Source organism: Elephantulus edwardii, unplaced genomic scaffold (genome assembly GCF_000299155.1).
Source record: "Elephantulus edwardii isolate Elephantulus edwardi_28Jun2011 unplaced genomic scaffold, EleEdw1.0 scaffold00139, whole genome shotgun sequence".
In the NCBI taxonomy this organism is placed as follows: Eukaryota; Metazoa; Chordata; class Mammalia; order Macroscelidea; family Macroscelididae; genus Elephantulus; species Elephantulus edwardii.
The window spans coordinates 8,512,051-8,527,745 of NW_006399889.1; the positions used below are offsets into that span (position 1 = coordinate 8,512,051).

Sequence of the window (15,695 nt, forward strand, 5' to 3'; positions counted from 1 at the left end):
TGGGATAATTGGGATGGGAGTGTCAGAGACAGTGCGATTGGCTCAGGACAGAGTGGAGTTTAGGGCTGTTGTACATAGGGTCGCTATGAGTCGCAGGCAACTCGACGGCACACAACAACAACAACAACAGTTGCAGAAAATCATGTTGATTTAGGATATATGTCTGCCCTGCCCTCCCCCCAACACGAGTGGAAAATCAGCCTATGTAGGGAAAACATCTGCAAAGACAGTACTGTGATTATTGTAAACCTCTTGGTCCAGAGGTAAATTTTGTTATGTAAACTATTTCACATAGATTTCAGTATTTAATGCTGACTTTTAGTCCTCCTAATTAATCTGTTGTATAAGAGAAAGAGCTCTGTACTGTTTTCTGGTTTGAAATTGTCTCGTGCTAGGAAGGGCTATTAATCTTTGAACAAGGAGAGCTTATCCTGCTCGTGATGACAGCAGAGCAGCTTATCTGGGACTCAGGTTGGTCCTAAGGCAGCGTGGTGAAGGAGATGAAGAATAAAACCTGAGTAGGTCACTGAGCACAACAAAGACCCCTCACGCTCCATGCTAGCCCTGTGAACTTCCAGGTTTTTTTTAACTGGGATAATTCCAACATTGTTGATTGCCATTGTTATAATACTTCTCTCCACTGAAAATAGGTCATGTGGGAGAAAAGTAACTTAAGGGAAGATTCTATTTTGAAGGTATCCAGTGCTGTGTACTGATTCTGATAACCTTGATTTTGTGTCCAGAAATTTAACAATGACTGGTGGATAGGACGATTGGTTAAAGAAGGCTGTGAAATTGGATTCATTCCAAGCCCCGTCAAGCTAGAAAACATGAGGCTACAGCATGAACAGAGAGCCAAGCAAGGGAAATTTTACTCCAGGTAGGAGAAAAATATCGAAGGTTTGTGTGAAAATGCATATTATGTCATCTTTCATACACTGTGGTTTGCTGTGTACTGTACTTACTAGTTTGGTGTCTAAAAGTAGACTACCAGTAGTGTTGACTGGTAGCATCATGTATCCTGCCTTTTGAAAACAGCATCCAAAGTCTAATTTTCATCCTAATCTGGAAACAATCAAACTAAGTATGATCATGAATTAAAACAGCTACAGTGGAAGAAGGATCCCTAGTGGTGTAATAGTGAGTGTCAGTTTGAATCCACCCATAGAAGAAAGACATGGCAATCTACTTCTGTGAAGGTTGTTTTTATTGGGTTAGGCTGAGTCTAACCCACAGTGCTTCTACATACAATATGTTGAAATTATTTGACCCGACGCCATTCTCACAATCTCTCCAGTACTTAAACCTGCTGTTGTAGTCACTGTTTTGATCTGTTTCATTGAGGATCTTGTGCTCCTTCACTGACCCTCTAATTTTTCAAGCATAATGGCCTTTTTCCAGGAACTAGCCCCTTCTGATAAGATGCCCAGAGTGTGTGGAATGAAGTCTCAACATGCTTGCCTATAAAGAGCACTGAATGCACTTCTTCCAACCCAGATATGTTTGTTCTTTTGACAGTCCATGGTCAATTCAGCACTCTTCACTAATAACACTCAATACTGTTCACTAATTCAAAGCCATCAGTTCTTCTATAGTTTTTCTTGCCCACTGTCCCACTTTCACATCTGTATGAAGTAATTTAAAATATTATGGCTTGAGGCAGTAGTACCTTAGTCTTTAAACAGGCATCATTGCTCCTTAGCACTTTACAGAGTCTTTGGCAGCGGATTTGCAAAATGCAGTACCTAGAAAACCCTAGAGGCACTTCTATTCTGTAACACATGGGATGACTCTGGGTCAAAAGTTATTTGTACATCATTTTCCTTGTAGTCATTGTTGGTGCAGCGTGATCCCACGTGAGTCAGAGGAGCACTGAGCTTCCAGGATTTTCAGTCACACATCTTTGAGAAGTACATTGCCAACCCTGTGTTTCAAAGTCCTGCTGGGAAGCCACAAGCCACCAGTCTTTTGGTTGTAAAAGAGCTTATTAACCTTTGTACTACTCAAGAACTTCCACTCAGATTATAATGAATTTATATAGAATTTTGTGCAGACACATCCATGGACACGGTGTGTTTCTCTCTGTTTAAGAAGAGATGCTGTGTCTGAGGAAATCTTTAATGTGAGTGTCTAAGCTTCTGTTTTCTTTGCATATATATTTTATTTATATAATAATGTCAATTTATTTGTCAGTGATAACACACACTTCTTGATTCGTGCCTGAGGTAGGGTACATTTTAGAAAATTAGTGACAAATTTTTATAGATATATACTTTTTCTCTTTTTCTTCACATACAATCTAAAATATGAAAACTACTCCAACAGGAAAGGGAGCTGAAATCTTTGCCAAAACTATTAGAGAAACGTGCTTTCTTCTGTTCTGTTTTATAAGAGTTTTAGGGGATCCTTTGGCAATATAATCTTTACTTCACAAAAGAAACATACTATAAGAAGTTAAGGAAATCGACCAAGGTCATACAACCAGTAAGTGGCAGAACTAAGATTAAAAGCCAATCCGCCTAACTGTAGACTGACCTCAAACGGCCTGGTAAGCTGGCCCACAAATCATGTAACAAACCTAAAACCACTAGTTATTACTGCTTGCATTTCCATTAGAAGTATGTATTATGTAACATATATTAATTTTGATAATACCTATTTTTCCTAAAGGGTTATAAATTACTCATTTTCTAGGGAACTGGGCTACCTTTCTTATTATCCACTTTTCCTTTCATTTTCTTGATTATGTTTTCTCTCTAAGCCCAGTTATTTTGCTTAAGTATGTGAAAACATGTTTTCAGATATTTTTACATTTTGTTCCTGGAATTTTTAGATGTAAGTTTATTTGGGAGATAAAAATAATTTTGAAATTTGACCCTTATTTCTTTAAAAGTTCTGACACGTGCATATAAAAATTGTGAGAAATCAAAGGCATTGTAATTGGGCATAGTTCAGTAGGTTGGAATATTCGTAGAATTCATAGTTATGGACAATTTTGCACCCTAACCATTTAGACCAGTTGTGATTTGAGCTAATTGTGGTTGCCACAGTTCAAATAGCTGATAATTTTTTGAAAGCAAGTCTCCAGGTTTCTCTTTTGCATGAGTTCAAAGCTCAACCTTTCCACTAGCAGCTGAATGCTTAGGGATTGCACCACCAGGGATCCTGCTTCAATGTTTTTATACTTTAAAAAAATTATTCAAGCTAATGTACAGGTGCAGAAATGAAGCAAGAAGGGAACATTCCATTTTAGTGTTAGAGTTAAAGTCATAGAGTATCTTCTATATGTCTCTAAAAAGCAAAGGAGGTCTCTGCTTTTTCAGCTGTCTGCGATCTTGACAGAGAATTTGAGGGCTACAGAAATTACCCCACTTCCCTTCTGTTCTCTCAAGGCCTTATTAAATTAAACCTTGAGTTTTAAAAGTAGACTCATTTTAAATCATACAGGAATCTCCGCTGGGAAATGACTAGATATATCTCCTTGTAGAAAAGAAAAATTTGCAAAAATCAGTAAAGACACAATGAACAGCCATGTTTATTGAACAGTAGAAATGTTTTAAGATCTAAAAAAAGTGTCAGATTTAATGTAAATTTTTGCTTCACTCTAGTAAATCAGGAGGAAATTCATTATCAAGTTTGGGGGACATAGTTCCTAGTTCCAGAAAATCTACACCTCCATCATCTGGTAAGTAGGTGATAAACACCGAACAGTACATGCGGCATTTCATTATTTCCTTGGTCTTCCCTAGTTTTGTGACTATACATACACTCAATTATGAGGTTAGGATAGTACCCTATGAACATTCAAATGAATCAGAGATAAGAATGGCCGTATGGAATGAAGAATAAATATGGAAAAGTTTTTCTGTAATTTTGTAAGAATTAATGTCAGTATGTTCATGTTAAATTGCTATGGATGATCAAATTGATGAACATATGTAACTTTCCATCCTTCTATTTGCCCTGATGTCTAGCACCTTGTCCTCACTGGTAAATGAAAGATGAACAGCATATATTCTTAAGCAATGTTGATAAGCAGGCAAAATTATATGCTTCTCCAAAATGATTAACCAAGTAATTTCCTCAGGCCAGTGGAGTCACAGACAGGGCAGGCGGCAGTCCTCAAGACAGAAGTTACTTCTGGTGTTTCTTTGGCCTCAGACCTAAGCCTAATGACCATCCTATGTTGGAACCTGCAAGTTAACATTGGGGTGCTCTTACTCAAAACAGAGGGAAAGTATATCTTAATTAAAGGACAAGTGAGAGTTGTCCAGAATTCTGACATTATAATCCTGGGACCCCCTGAACTTTAAACTTAGACTAATTCTAAACTGCTCAAAGTTAAGGGGTGAATAAAATCCTATGTATGAAATGAAAAGAAATGCCTTTTGAATGAAGGATCAGTATTAAAAAATGAAAACTAAGCTAATTAATGGGGTTTTTTAAATCAAACTTTTCAATTATGATATTACATTTTCCCCCTTCAGCACTGGGAAGCTCTCTGCTTGCCTAGAAAAAGGAGCCTGTACCCTCCTCTGTCTCATTTTTTTTTTTAAGTTGCTGGGATTGCTAAATCAACTGTATATTTTGTCTGTATATCTTAAAGACTGCCTCACAGACAGCTAAGGATTGTTTCTGGGTTCCTGAAAAAGGAAAATGCAGTATCATTTTATACTAAGTCACAACTCAACTGATGCCAAGTCCAACTTCTGCAGTCCAGGAAAACGCTTCCCTTCTCTCCAAACACACTGCCTTCTAGTCTTTTGGTGATAATGAGAGAAAATGTGTGCATTTTGAAGCGTAAATCCATGTATTTGAAAATACCATTTTCATTTTTTTTGGAACCAGATGTTTGTCTAAAATAAAGTTCTGTTACGTTTGTCCTATGAGAAAATAAGATTACTTAAGTCAGAATGTACAATGGATCACTGAACTTTTATACAGATAGTTGACTTTCAAATACTTCTCTAAAAACAAAGATTAGATAGATTGCGGGCGGGGATGGAAACAACACAGTGATTGAGAAGTTACTATAACAAATATATCAGGACTCTACTATTATTTTCATATCTACAGTTCACTTGAAGTTAAAGAAAACTTGAGAAAATTCTACATAGAGATTCCCTACCCACCTCTGTGGTGAAACTGCCCAATCCATCGAATTCAGACCAGCCTGCAACAGTACTTTTAATCTTACTGTTTCCCATAATCCGTATCTACAAAATCCCTCACCTGTTATCAGATTCAAGGCAGTACCTGCTAAAACAAATATATTTTAATGTTTTCAAGTACTGGTGAAATGAAAGGTCCCCCTTTACTTTGGTGCGCTCAGCCCATAGTGTTTGCACAAGCGCATACAGCCCCTTCACACATGTGCACACGTGTTGCTCATGAACTCCATCATTTAACTTGATTCACTTGTTTTAAGATGAAACTAGAATTAAAATTTCAAAACGTGGTCCCAAAACGTCTACAAAAAAAGAGGAAGCAGCATGCATAGTAGTAAGAAACAATAGGGGGAAGGAAATTTTCAAACATGTGGAAATCATTATTCTCAGGCAAGTACTATTTATTTACTAATTTTAAGGTATGTAAATAGAAGTATGGAATTTCACACACACACACACTCACACACACACACACAAACCCACTTCTCAGTGTTAGGTAACCATCTGCTCTGACTTAAGCTTCGACTTAAGCATCAACTTAAATTCTATACGAATTTAAAGAGTTGAAATGCTTCTCAAGTGTCTTGGTAGACTCTTATAACATATTCTGAAAAGTGTCCACATGTCTCAAGATTTTCTGTTTCAGAATGCACCCAAACGCTTTTAGCTTAAATGAACCAAAATATGTTTTGAAGTCAAAATTAATCAACTTGGGATGTTCTCAATTTTAGAGTGTCCAAATCGAGGTAAATTTCAAACCTGACTCAAGCTGTGTGTGTGTGTGTGTGTGTGTGTGTATAGATAGAGAGAGAGAGAGAGCCAAACATCTGGACAGTGTCAGAGCTGAACTTTTTTCTGTTAACAACTGTTTTAAAAAAATCTCCTGATGACAGCACGCCTGGTTTAATAGAGCAATCATAAAATGCAATTAACTTTGCCACCCTGGGGTTCTGTTGACTCTGATATATAAGAAAAGGAGTTGCCAGAAAGTCAACTTCAACCCATGGCAGCCCCAGGTGTGCAGAATAGATCTCTGCTGCACAGGGTGTTAAATGGTGGGGTTTGAGAAGTTTATCACCAAGCCTTTCTTCTTAATGCCCTTTACTGCGAGCTTTTGGGTTTTCAAGCAGGCTTTTTAACCATGCCCAACACAAAAGGACTCTGGACTCTGAAGTAGACTTTAGGTATGCTCAGTTCCAGAAAGACTCAAAGTTACAGCCCTCGTAAAATGTTCTGTAAGAGCTATTTTTAAAGGAGAAATCTAAAAAGTGCATAGAAATATACTACCCAAGAAAAACATCATTTGGTGTTGGTAAAATCATCTTGGAGAGATCATGAAATAGTGACTCGGATCCTTTCCTTCCTTTCCGGGAATGCACTCATGATATGCTTTCAGAGTTAACACTTAAGAGAAAGCATTCTTTTTTGCTTGGTTTTTTCCATACTCTTCCCAGCCTTGTGTCATTTTAAAAGCACCGTAAGATAACTCTTAGACATGAGCAAAGGGTTAGCTGTGGTGGTGGTGGTGGTCGTGTTTGGTGCCATCGAGTTGACTAAGACAGAACCCTAAGAACAGAAGATCTGAACCTTGCCTTATCCAGTTGCATCCTCACATCTCTGATCTGTCCAAGTCCACTGTTACAGTCACTGTGTCAGTCTATCTTGTTGAAGACCGTCCTCTCTTTCTCTGCCCTCCACCTTTCCCAGCATGATGTCTTTTTTCCAAGGATAGAATCCTCCTGACATCATGCCCGAAGGGAGGTATAAAAATTCAGCTTGTCAAACCTCAGGGCACATCTAATGATTCAGTCACACACCATGTGATGAGCCCCTTAGCTTATCAGTATACATAGAGATGGCGCAAAGATGTATTTACTAAGTAAGCCTAACTAAAGACTTGGAATTAACTTAGTCATTTATTGCCTTCAGTTGAGGGAAAATCATAACGAATTTATTATGCAAGCAGTAGCTGATATTTGCAATATTATTTAAACAGTGCCAAGTATTTTCTGTATGACAGGTTTCCTACCTGATCAAAATGAAAAGGAACAATTTAATAAGAGATCTTCATTTCAAAAGCTTGAGTCAACTAATATCCATAAAAATTTCAAAATTGAAAGATGATGTGAATAGACAGTCGCAGATAGAGTAAGAGAAAACTGTGGAATGGAGCTCAGACTCATTACAAATAGTGGACTTACTGGCCTGATAGAGACAATGGAACCCCACCTCCATCATGATATTTGGACACATTTTGAACTTGAATTGAAACTCCTGCCTTATGGTACAACTTCAGCCTAATAAGAGACTGGCTGGAATATGATCATTGACACCAAGAGTAAATGCATTCCTTGAAACAATCAACCATACAAGATGAAAAGGGCAGATTTGAAGGCAGGAAGGGCTAGTGAGGAAGGATGAATGCAAATAGGAACCCCAAGGAGGAAGTGGGGAAAGTGTTAGTATATAATAGGGACTGTCACCAGTGTCACAGAGCAAAATAATTGAATGGAAAGCTGGTTAGTTCTGTAAACTTTCACCAGAGTCACAATAAAGATTTATAGATAAAAGAAAACTGCACTAACATATTTAAAAGGGGGGGGAAAGTATGAGGTTCCTGTCAAGATGATCTGCCATCGCTTGAAAAGCGTCAACGTACATGCTGTGAGCATCAGTTCAGCTTGTAGATCATGCCAGGGACTGATAGCTGTATCTCAGTACTACACTACTGTTTCACAAGGGTTCTTTGTTCCTTAAATCTGAATGCACTGTGGTTTGTGTTAGAGAGTGAATATATGTAAGATGATGCTTTCCTATAGTGGATAAATTGCTTCTTTCTTTCTACTTGACCTAATCTAAAGCGGAAAATAATTTTTTAGTGAGCTCAGCTGTATGAGCTTCCGGTGCTGAGGGCACAGCCCTATTGGGAAAGCAAAGGGTCCCCAAAGGAGCAGCAGTGGAGTACAAGGTGGGATAAGGGAACACCGAGGCTGGGGCCTAGGTTTTTTGAATCATGACTCTGCCAACTATTTGCCATGAACAAGTCCCCTAACCTCAAAGAATTCATCTTTGACATCTTAAAATAAGAGTGTGAAGGAAATCGTTAAAATACTTCTTTCTCATCTCTCATTCCAGGGGAGATGAAATTCTGTAATAAATGCATGTAGATACATTTATGAACAGAGATTATGAATCTTTTTTATTATATTTTAAATTCATTTTCAAGGATGTTATTTGAAACATCCTAAAAGAGAAAAGTGCAGTGAGCAATAAGCCTAAATCCCTCATTTTGCAGATCAAAGCGCTTGGATATATTCTTTAGGGAATTGTTACCCATCCACTCTGCCTCTCGTGTGAAGCCCAATGACTTTGTATGAGGCAGCAAGTGTCTAGTGTCATTGTACTAGGCTGATTTCATTTGGGTATCACTGGAAATAATGTTCTGTAATTAGTCTTTAGTCAGGTCATGTCTTCTTGAAGTCATTTTAATCCTATTTGGCTTAGAACCCTCCCAGAAGTATTTGCCTCTTGTTAATGATGATTCCTTTGTATTTTCTATATAACATTTTTCACTGAAATGACTATTTAGTGAACCATTTCCCTTAAAACCAAACAAAAGGAGAAATCTGAGATGCAATGTGATAAACATTTTCAGCACAGTTGCTTAATATGTAAAAGTTGATTTTAAGGTGTAAGAAATTAAGGGGAACATTCTGTATGTAGTATAGTGTAAAATTGGCATAGAAAATTGTAGTGTTATATTTGAAACAACCAGTTTAAAATATATTACTGAAAAGATGTAGGAAAAAAAACTCTAATCTTTCCACACAAACAGATATTATGAGGTTATCTTTCTGTTTTATTAGACCTGATTACAATGTGTTCTTAATGACTTTGCCTTTAAATTTTACTTTGTTTGTATACTGTGTTGAGCACTCATAATAGATCTTTTATGCTGCTTAGTTTTGTTTTATTTCATTTTATTTTCTTTATAACCTGTTTTTCCTCTCCTGTCCCCCCTGATGATTTTTGAATTGTCTGTCTGTATATAGCTATAGACATAGATGCTACTGGCTTAGATGCAGAAGAAAATGATATTCCAGCAAACCACCGCTCCCCTAAACCCAGTGCAAACAGTGTAACGTCACCCCACTCCAAAGAGAAAAGAATGCCCTTCTTTAAGAAGGTAACATTAGCTTCCAAGCTCCCATCTGTCCACCTGCTCAAGTGCACTGCGTCACATTTCTAGTCCTGTTGACTGTCTGCGTCCTTTGACAAGCCAATAACATGCATGCTCTGTTATTCTTTGTTTCTCTTCCATGCTGCTGTAGCTAAGCAGAAGCAGAAATCGGTAAGTTTACATTGACATAAGCTGTGTTTATCCTGCCACTGGCATCATTAGCATTACTCTCCACAGTTTTATTAAATACAGTCATACCTATCCTATGAAAAGAACCTACCAAATGGCTAATTGAGTCCATTCATTTCAAACAACTAAATTCAGTGAGCGAACTGTTAGAGCACCTTTACAGTACTTATCCTTTTTGATGGAATAATAGATACCACCAAGGGTCTTTGTTTAAAACATTCAAGGTTGTCGCACACCAACAATGCCATATAATGCACCTCTATTGTGCATGCTTATTCTGTCTGTCTTTGTCTCCCTCTCTTTCCCCCAATTTTTAACTTATACTCAAGCATATTAGAGCAAGTATGAGATGCTCATTTATGATATCCAGATACATAACTTGTACTAAAGAAAATAACACCACAAATTCAATTTTTCATTTAGTCAGTATTTAAACTTCTAATCCACTAGGTGCAAAATCTACAGATGAACAAGACCAGTGGAAAACTGCAGGCTTGTTTTGGCGTTTACTGTGAGTTTCTCCTATTATATAAATACTCTCCCAATGTTTTTGCCTTCCCCATCAGTCAGACGTCCGTATCTCCCCGCTTGGACAGTGGGACTGGTGATCATGCATACGGCCTTTGCCACTGGTCAACCAAGGTTCTACGTAGGGATGTTACTACTTGTCCCTGGCTGGAAATACAGGATCTTCCTGAGCTCTTTTCAGTACACACATACACACACACATAAAAGGGGAAAAATCTGTTTTCTCTCAGCATATTTTGTAGCATCAACAGAACCTCCCAATTTCCATTCCTTCCTTCCTTTTACACACCACCTTCCACAGCAAGGATACAGTCTGTTACAGGCACACTTCAAATAGTACCACACCTGGCACAGTGCTGGATATGTACTGACCTAGTGTTGTAAAGTAACATCTGTGCTCTTCCCTATACCCTGAGCACACTGAAAACTCTTGTCCTGTACAAATACTTTGCTTTGAGGAAGAGTTCTGAAATCATTGATAAAATGTCAGACACAGAAGTTTGAGTTTTGTTGGGGGTGTGTGTGTGTGGTTTTTTTTAAAAAAAAATGTAAAGTTACTTTAAATTGAAGATATTAGCCATTCAGGAAAAAAGTAAAACATCTAAGCACCTAGACTTTTGTGATAGGTTGTTATTGTTAGGTTTCCTAGAGTCAAGTATGACTCACAGTGACCCTAAAACAGAGCTGAACTCTGTACTATCCTGTGTCATCCTCACAGCCTGATACACTTGAGCGAGCCAATTGCTTCCGTGTCAGTGTACCGAGTTGAGGGTCTTCCTCTCTTTCGCCATGGCTCTACCTTCCCAAGCATGATGTCCAGCCTGAGGAATAGCCTTTCCTAACAACATGGCCAAAGTGTATGAGACAAATAGCCACTCCTGGCAACATGCCCAATGTGTATGATACTATGGGAAGTCCCAGCTTGACTGTCCTCCATAGCAGTGGGACAGTCTCTGATCACATCTCTCTCCTTGTCACAGCTAAAACTTTCATCCAAATTACTAACTGTATTCATTGTTTAAGTTTCCAAAATAAGCAGCACCTCCCCTCTTTAGATTTTCACAACAGTGAAAGCAGTAGTGTACTAAAACTACAATATATATTGAAGATCATTTTTTTTACAACTGCTTAGTCATTCAGATACATACCTTACCATTATTTTTTTACGGAATAATTGGAACAAAATAAGCTTAGTAAGGAAAGGAGCTATAAAAATGATTGTATCAAAAGAGGCAAAAAGTACCAATATTCCATCAAATAAGGTAATTTCTGTAGCTGCCCTGTTGGTTAAGAAGATGGTTATCAGCATGGGTAACCAACCCTTTGCTAGTTTAACAGATTAAAGGAACCAAAGGCCTATCCAATATTGAGCCACTCAATGTTTAAAGACCAAAAATAAAATGTCTTGGAACTGTTACTAAAACATAAACATCAAACTATTTACATTCCCAATTACCATGGTGGAAAAGATATATATATATATATATATATATAATTTTTTTTATACTGTATAGTTTTAAGGACTTGGCCTCTAATCATTTCAGAACGATCCACAGTGGTATGAATATGATATTTTCATAATATGCTTATGATGCCTCCGGCGCTGGTATTCATTCTTCTTATGTTATCGATTGTGGGGTAAACTTTGATGGAGAGGTCAGAAACAGAACAAGAACTTTATATTCAATGATAAGATTGTTTTCGTGTTTTAAATTGCTTTAGAGTGGTGCTTATGTGGCATTTGTGCTGTCACTGTATTGTGTCTGTGTTGTTGCTTTTTATTTTCTGTTCAAAACGTGTATTCCACCTTTATTGTGTATATTAAATTGGAACACGAGGTAAAGCTTTAAGCCATAGAATTTGACAGCACGGTCACTGTAGTGTTTTCTACCCTCTGATTATTTACTGTCTATGGCTATTGGCAAAAATCTCTGATGGAAGCTTTTGAATTTGAAATGCTTTGTAATTCCACATAGAAGCAATTAAAAATCAAACAAAGTTAAAAGTTTGTAATGAGTGATTTTAAGCTATTGAACATCAGACTAATGCAAAGAAAAAATAAATGCATTTTCACTTGCACATCAGTTTATCCATTTCATATAATATTTTCAAGAACATCTTTTTTGGAGTGATTTTTAAAATACTTTTTTTTTTCAGATACTCATTAATGCTCCAGTACTTCTACAACAATCATCTTAATTTATAACTGTGTCTGAAACAATATCTAACACTCTTTTCTTCATTTAAAAAAAACAACACAGATGACTTTTGGAAGTCATTTTAACCTTAGCTGTTGAAATAACTAATTGTAATATATCAAGCAAAATGGCAGCTAAGTTTTTAAAAACTTTTATCTTAATCATCTAAATTAAAGCAGTTGAAGCTGAAGAATTTTGAAATGAGTCACTATCAAATTTAACTCCTCCCTCTGCTAATCTAAAAAAGAATTTGTTTCCTGCAATCCCAGAGGTATGAGGTTCGAATCCACCAGATGCTCTGCTGGAGAACGAGGGGCAGTCTCCTCCTATACCAGTCAGATCTGATTTGATGGTACACACACACAAAAAAAATAAACTTTTTTTTTTAAATTTAAAAAAATAATTTATTGTAAAAGGCATAAATTATTTACATAAGAGAAACACTATCTAAACCTCTCTTGGAAAGGAAATTAGATGCATTGAGTCTATAATGAAACTTTTGAAGCCCCTGAGGCATGATTTAATGTATTACTAGATATTACCCACCCTCCCCTTAGACACATAAATATTAAATTCTTAATATTTAAATACCAAGGTATAAGAAATCAAAAATCTTAAAGTTTTAGTCTCTATGGTATGAACAGTGATTATGATTAACATTCACTAAAACAAGCATGCACTGCTGATGTAAATCTGTCTATTTGGATTCTCACAGTAAAATAAAATTTGTCAAATATTTGGGAGTGACAGTAGCAGTGTTTTAAAATTAGGTTGTATGAAAGTAAGACAAATATCTAAGATGCAAAAGAGATAAAAACCTTTCTTTCCTCTTCAATCAAGCATGTTAACACTCTTCAGAAAAAGTGAAAGAATCTGAAAAGTAATATTGACTTACCTATAATCCCAAAGCACCTATTCTGCATGAGATTCAATTTATTTTGTCTGTTCTGCCAGATAGTTTTTTTGTTCAAAAGCAGCACCTCCTGCTTTTTGATCAAATATGTCAATAGCATTCCTTGAGGAGGGAAGAAAACTATAAACAACTCAGTTACTTTAAAGCATTAGGAAAATAAGACCTCCTACCTTTGGGTTTATGGGGGGGGGAATAAAAGAGGGGAGGAACCAAAAATTAGACCCCACAGCCACTCTAGAAAGCCAATGCCTTGAATCAGAGTTGAGAACTGGAATTGTATACATAAGGTACTCGACTGCTCTCTGTTTGGGGAATGTCTGACCACCTCCCTTCTCTCTACAGACAGAGCACACTCCTCCTTATGATGTGGTGCCTTCTATGCGACCAGTGGTTCTAGTAGGCCCTTCTCTTAAAGGGTACGAGGTGAGTAACTGCACTCTCCACACCCTTGCCCTTACCGACCTGGTATCAGCTAGTATGTTGTTTTTCAAGCTGTGTTGTACAATGCTTAGTGTTTTCTATTCCCAGCTCTTGCTTTGGAGACTTGTGCTAGCTACATCTTCGTCAGTCAGGGATATGGTACCAAATGGAGAGCCACGGAAGCCACACACAGTGACGTTCATTGTCAGTACGCAGCACCATGGGTTCAGGGAGCTTTTTCATTTCTTTTTTTCCATTTTAATGGCTGAGGACAAATATGCCAGCTTCCATTTCACTTTTTCTCCAGTGTAACTCTCAAGTTTTCAAGCATTCCTAGTAGAAGTGGAGATTGTTTTGAGTATAGTCATTAATGTTTTTATCATATTTTAATGTGTTGCTTACTCACTTTCAGGTCACGGATATGATGCAAAAAGCATTGTTTGATTTTTTAAAACACAGATTTGAAGGGCGGTGAGTATTTCAGAATAGTGGGGGATTTTTTTATTGGTTTACATGCAATTATTCACATGTGTTATGTTTTATGTAAGCAACTTTTACTGCATTTTATCACAACTTCTCATCAACTCCTCATTGTGCATTGCCTCTTCCTTCATGCTCTCCCAATCTGTTCACCAATCTAGACTGCCCTAGTGATTTTTCCCTTCCCCTTCTTCCACCCCCTTTCCTTCTCCTCCCGTCATTTTAAACAGTTGCATGTATCCTGTTCCGAGTTGCTAATTGCAACAGCCATACTTTGCTTTTGCCAGTTATTCCCAGGTTAATCCTCACCTGTCCTAATCATTTACAGTGTTTATTGTCTGCTCTCCTCCCTTGCCCTGTTACCCTCCTATTTTGACAGCAGCAGTCTTCTGCCATGTTTGTCCCATTTTTTGTGACTGAGTTTTTCACTTGATATAATGTCCTCTAGGCTTACTCATATTGTATAGTATTTTACAAAGTCCTCATTGTTCTTTTGAGCTACATAGCACTCCATAGTGTGAAGGGACCACAGTTTCATTTCCCATTCATTTGTTGTTGAGCATTGGGCTGTCTCCATATTCTTGGGAATAATGCTGCAGTGAACATGTTGTTTGTTGTTATATGCCATCCAGTCAGAACCAACTCATAGCTGACCCTCTAGTGGGTCTTCAGAGGTTGTAAATCACAAAGGATTGATTGCCTATCATTTTCCCCATGGAGGAGCAGGTGAATTCAAACTGCTGACCTTTGCAATGAGCATATGTGTACATATAACCGATCATGCCTCAGTTCTGATTTCCTCAGAGTATATTCCTAATAATGGAATAGCTGGGTCATACTGCACTACAATCCCAAAGGCACAAGGTTCAAATCTCCAGCTGCTCTGTGGGAAAAGGATGAGCAGTCTCCTCCTATGCGATTTACTGTCTCTGAAAAACCCCTGGAGAGCCAGCTATGAGTCAGTTCTGACTTGATGGCACACAACAACACGGGATTTTTATATTCACCTTTTGAGAAAACACCAACTGTCTTTCTTAGTGGTTATACCATTTTATGTTTCCACCAGCAGTGTTCTAATCTCTCCATGTCCTCGCCAGCATTTATTGTTTGCTGTCCAATCAAATTTTGTTATTATTGCTAGAATGAGATGTTATCTAATTGTTGTTTTGATTTGCATCTCTCTGGTTGCTAGTGATTTTGAACATTTCTTTATGTATTTGTTAGCCATCTGAATATCTTCCTTGGTCAAGAGTCTTTTCTTGTCTTTTGCCCATTTTATGATTGAGTTACCAGTCTTTTTCTTGTGGAAGCACTGTAGTGTTCTATAAATTATAGTTATAATTCCCTTGTCTGAAATGTCACTGCCAAATATTTTTTCCCAGTCTATAGGCTTTCTTTTCACCCTATTGGAAAAGTTTCTTGATGCACACAGTGATTCAACTTTTTAGAAGGTCCCATTCATTGATTTATCATCTCCTGGTTGTGTAGTTTTTATTATGTTTGCAAGATTATTCATGCCGTAGACTAGGATTTCTAAATTTGTTCCTAAATTTTTTTTATCCAAATACTAGGTTTTGGTTTTGGTTTGTTGTTGGCTTTTTTTTTAAATTTATTTTTTA

At 37.3% G+C, this 15,695-nt stretch overlaps 1 protein-coding gene across 8 annotated transcripts in view; it reads left to right on the forward strand.

Moving 5' to 3' along the window:
* CACNB2 (calcium channel, voltage-dependent, beta 2 subunit) overlaps positions 1-15,695 on the forward strand; it is a 512,677-nt gene that overhangs the window by 450,309 nt on the left and 46,673 nt on the right. For 6 of the 8 annotated variants that reach the window (XM_006894305.1, XM_006894306.1, XM_006894307.1 and 3 more), the window contains 5 exons: positions 744-880; positions 3,609-3,685; positions 9,221-9,354; positions 13,519-13,599; positions 14,009-14,067. In XM_006894305.1, coding sequence (XP_006894367.1) covers positions 744-880; positions 3,609-3,685; positions 9,221-9,354; positions 13,519-13,599; positions 14,009-14,067 — 488 coding nt within the window. Of the gene's footprint in view, positions 1-743; positions 881-3,608; positions 3,686-9,220; positions 9,355-9,499; positions 9,520-13,518; positions 13,600-14,008; positions 14,068-15,695 lie in introns of all 8 variants that reach the window. The other 2 variants (XM_006894308.1, XM_006894312.1) reach the window with 1 other exon arrangement.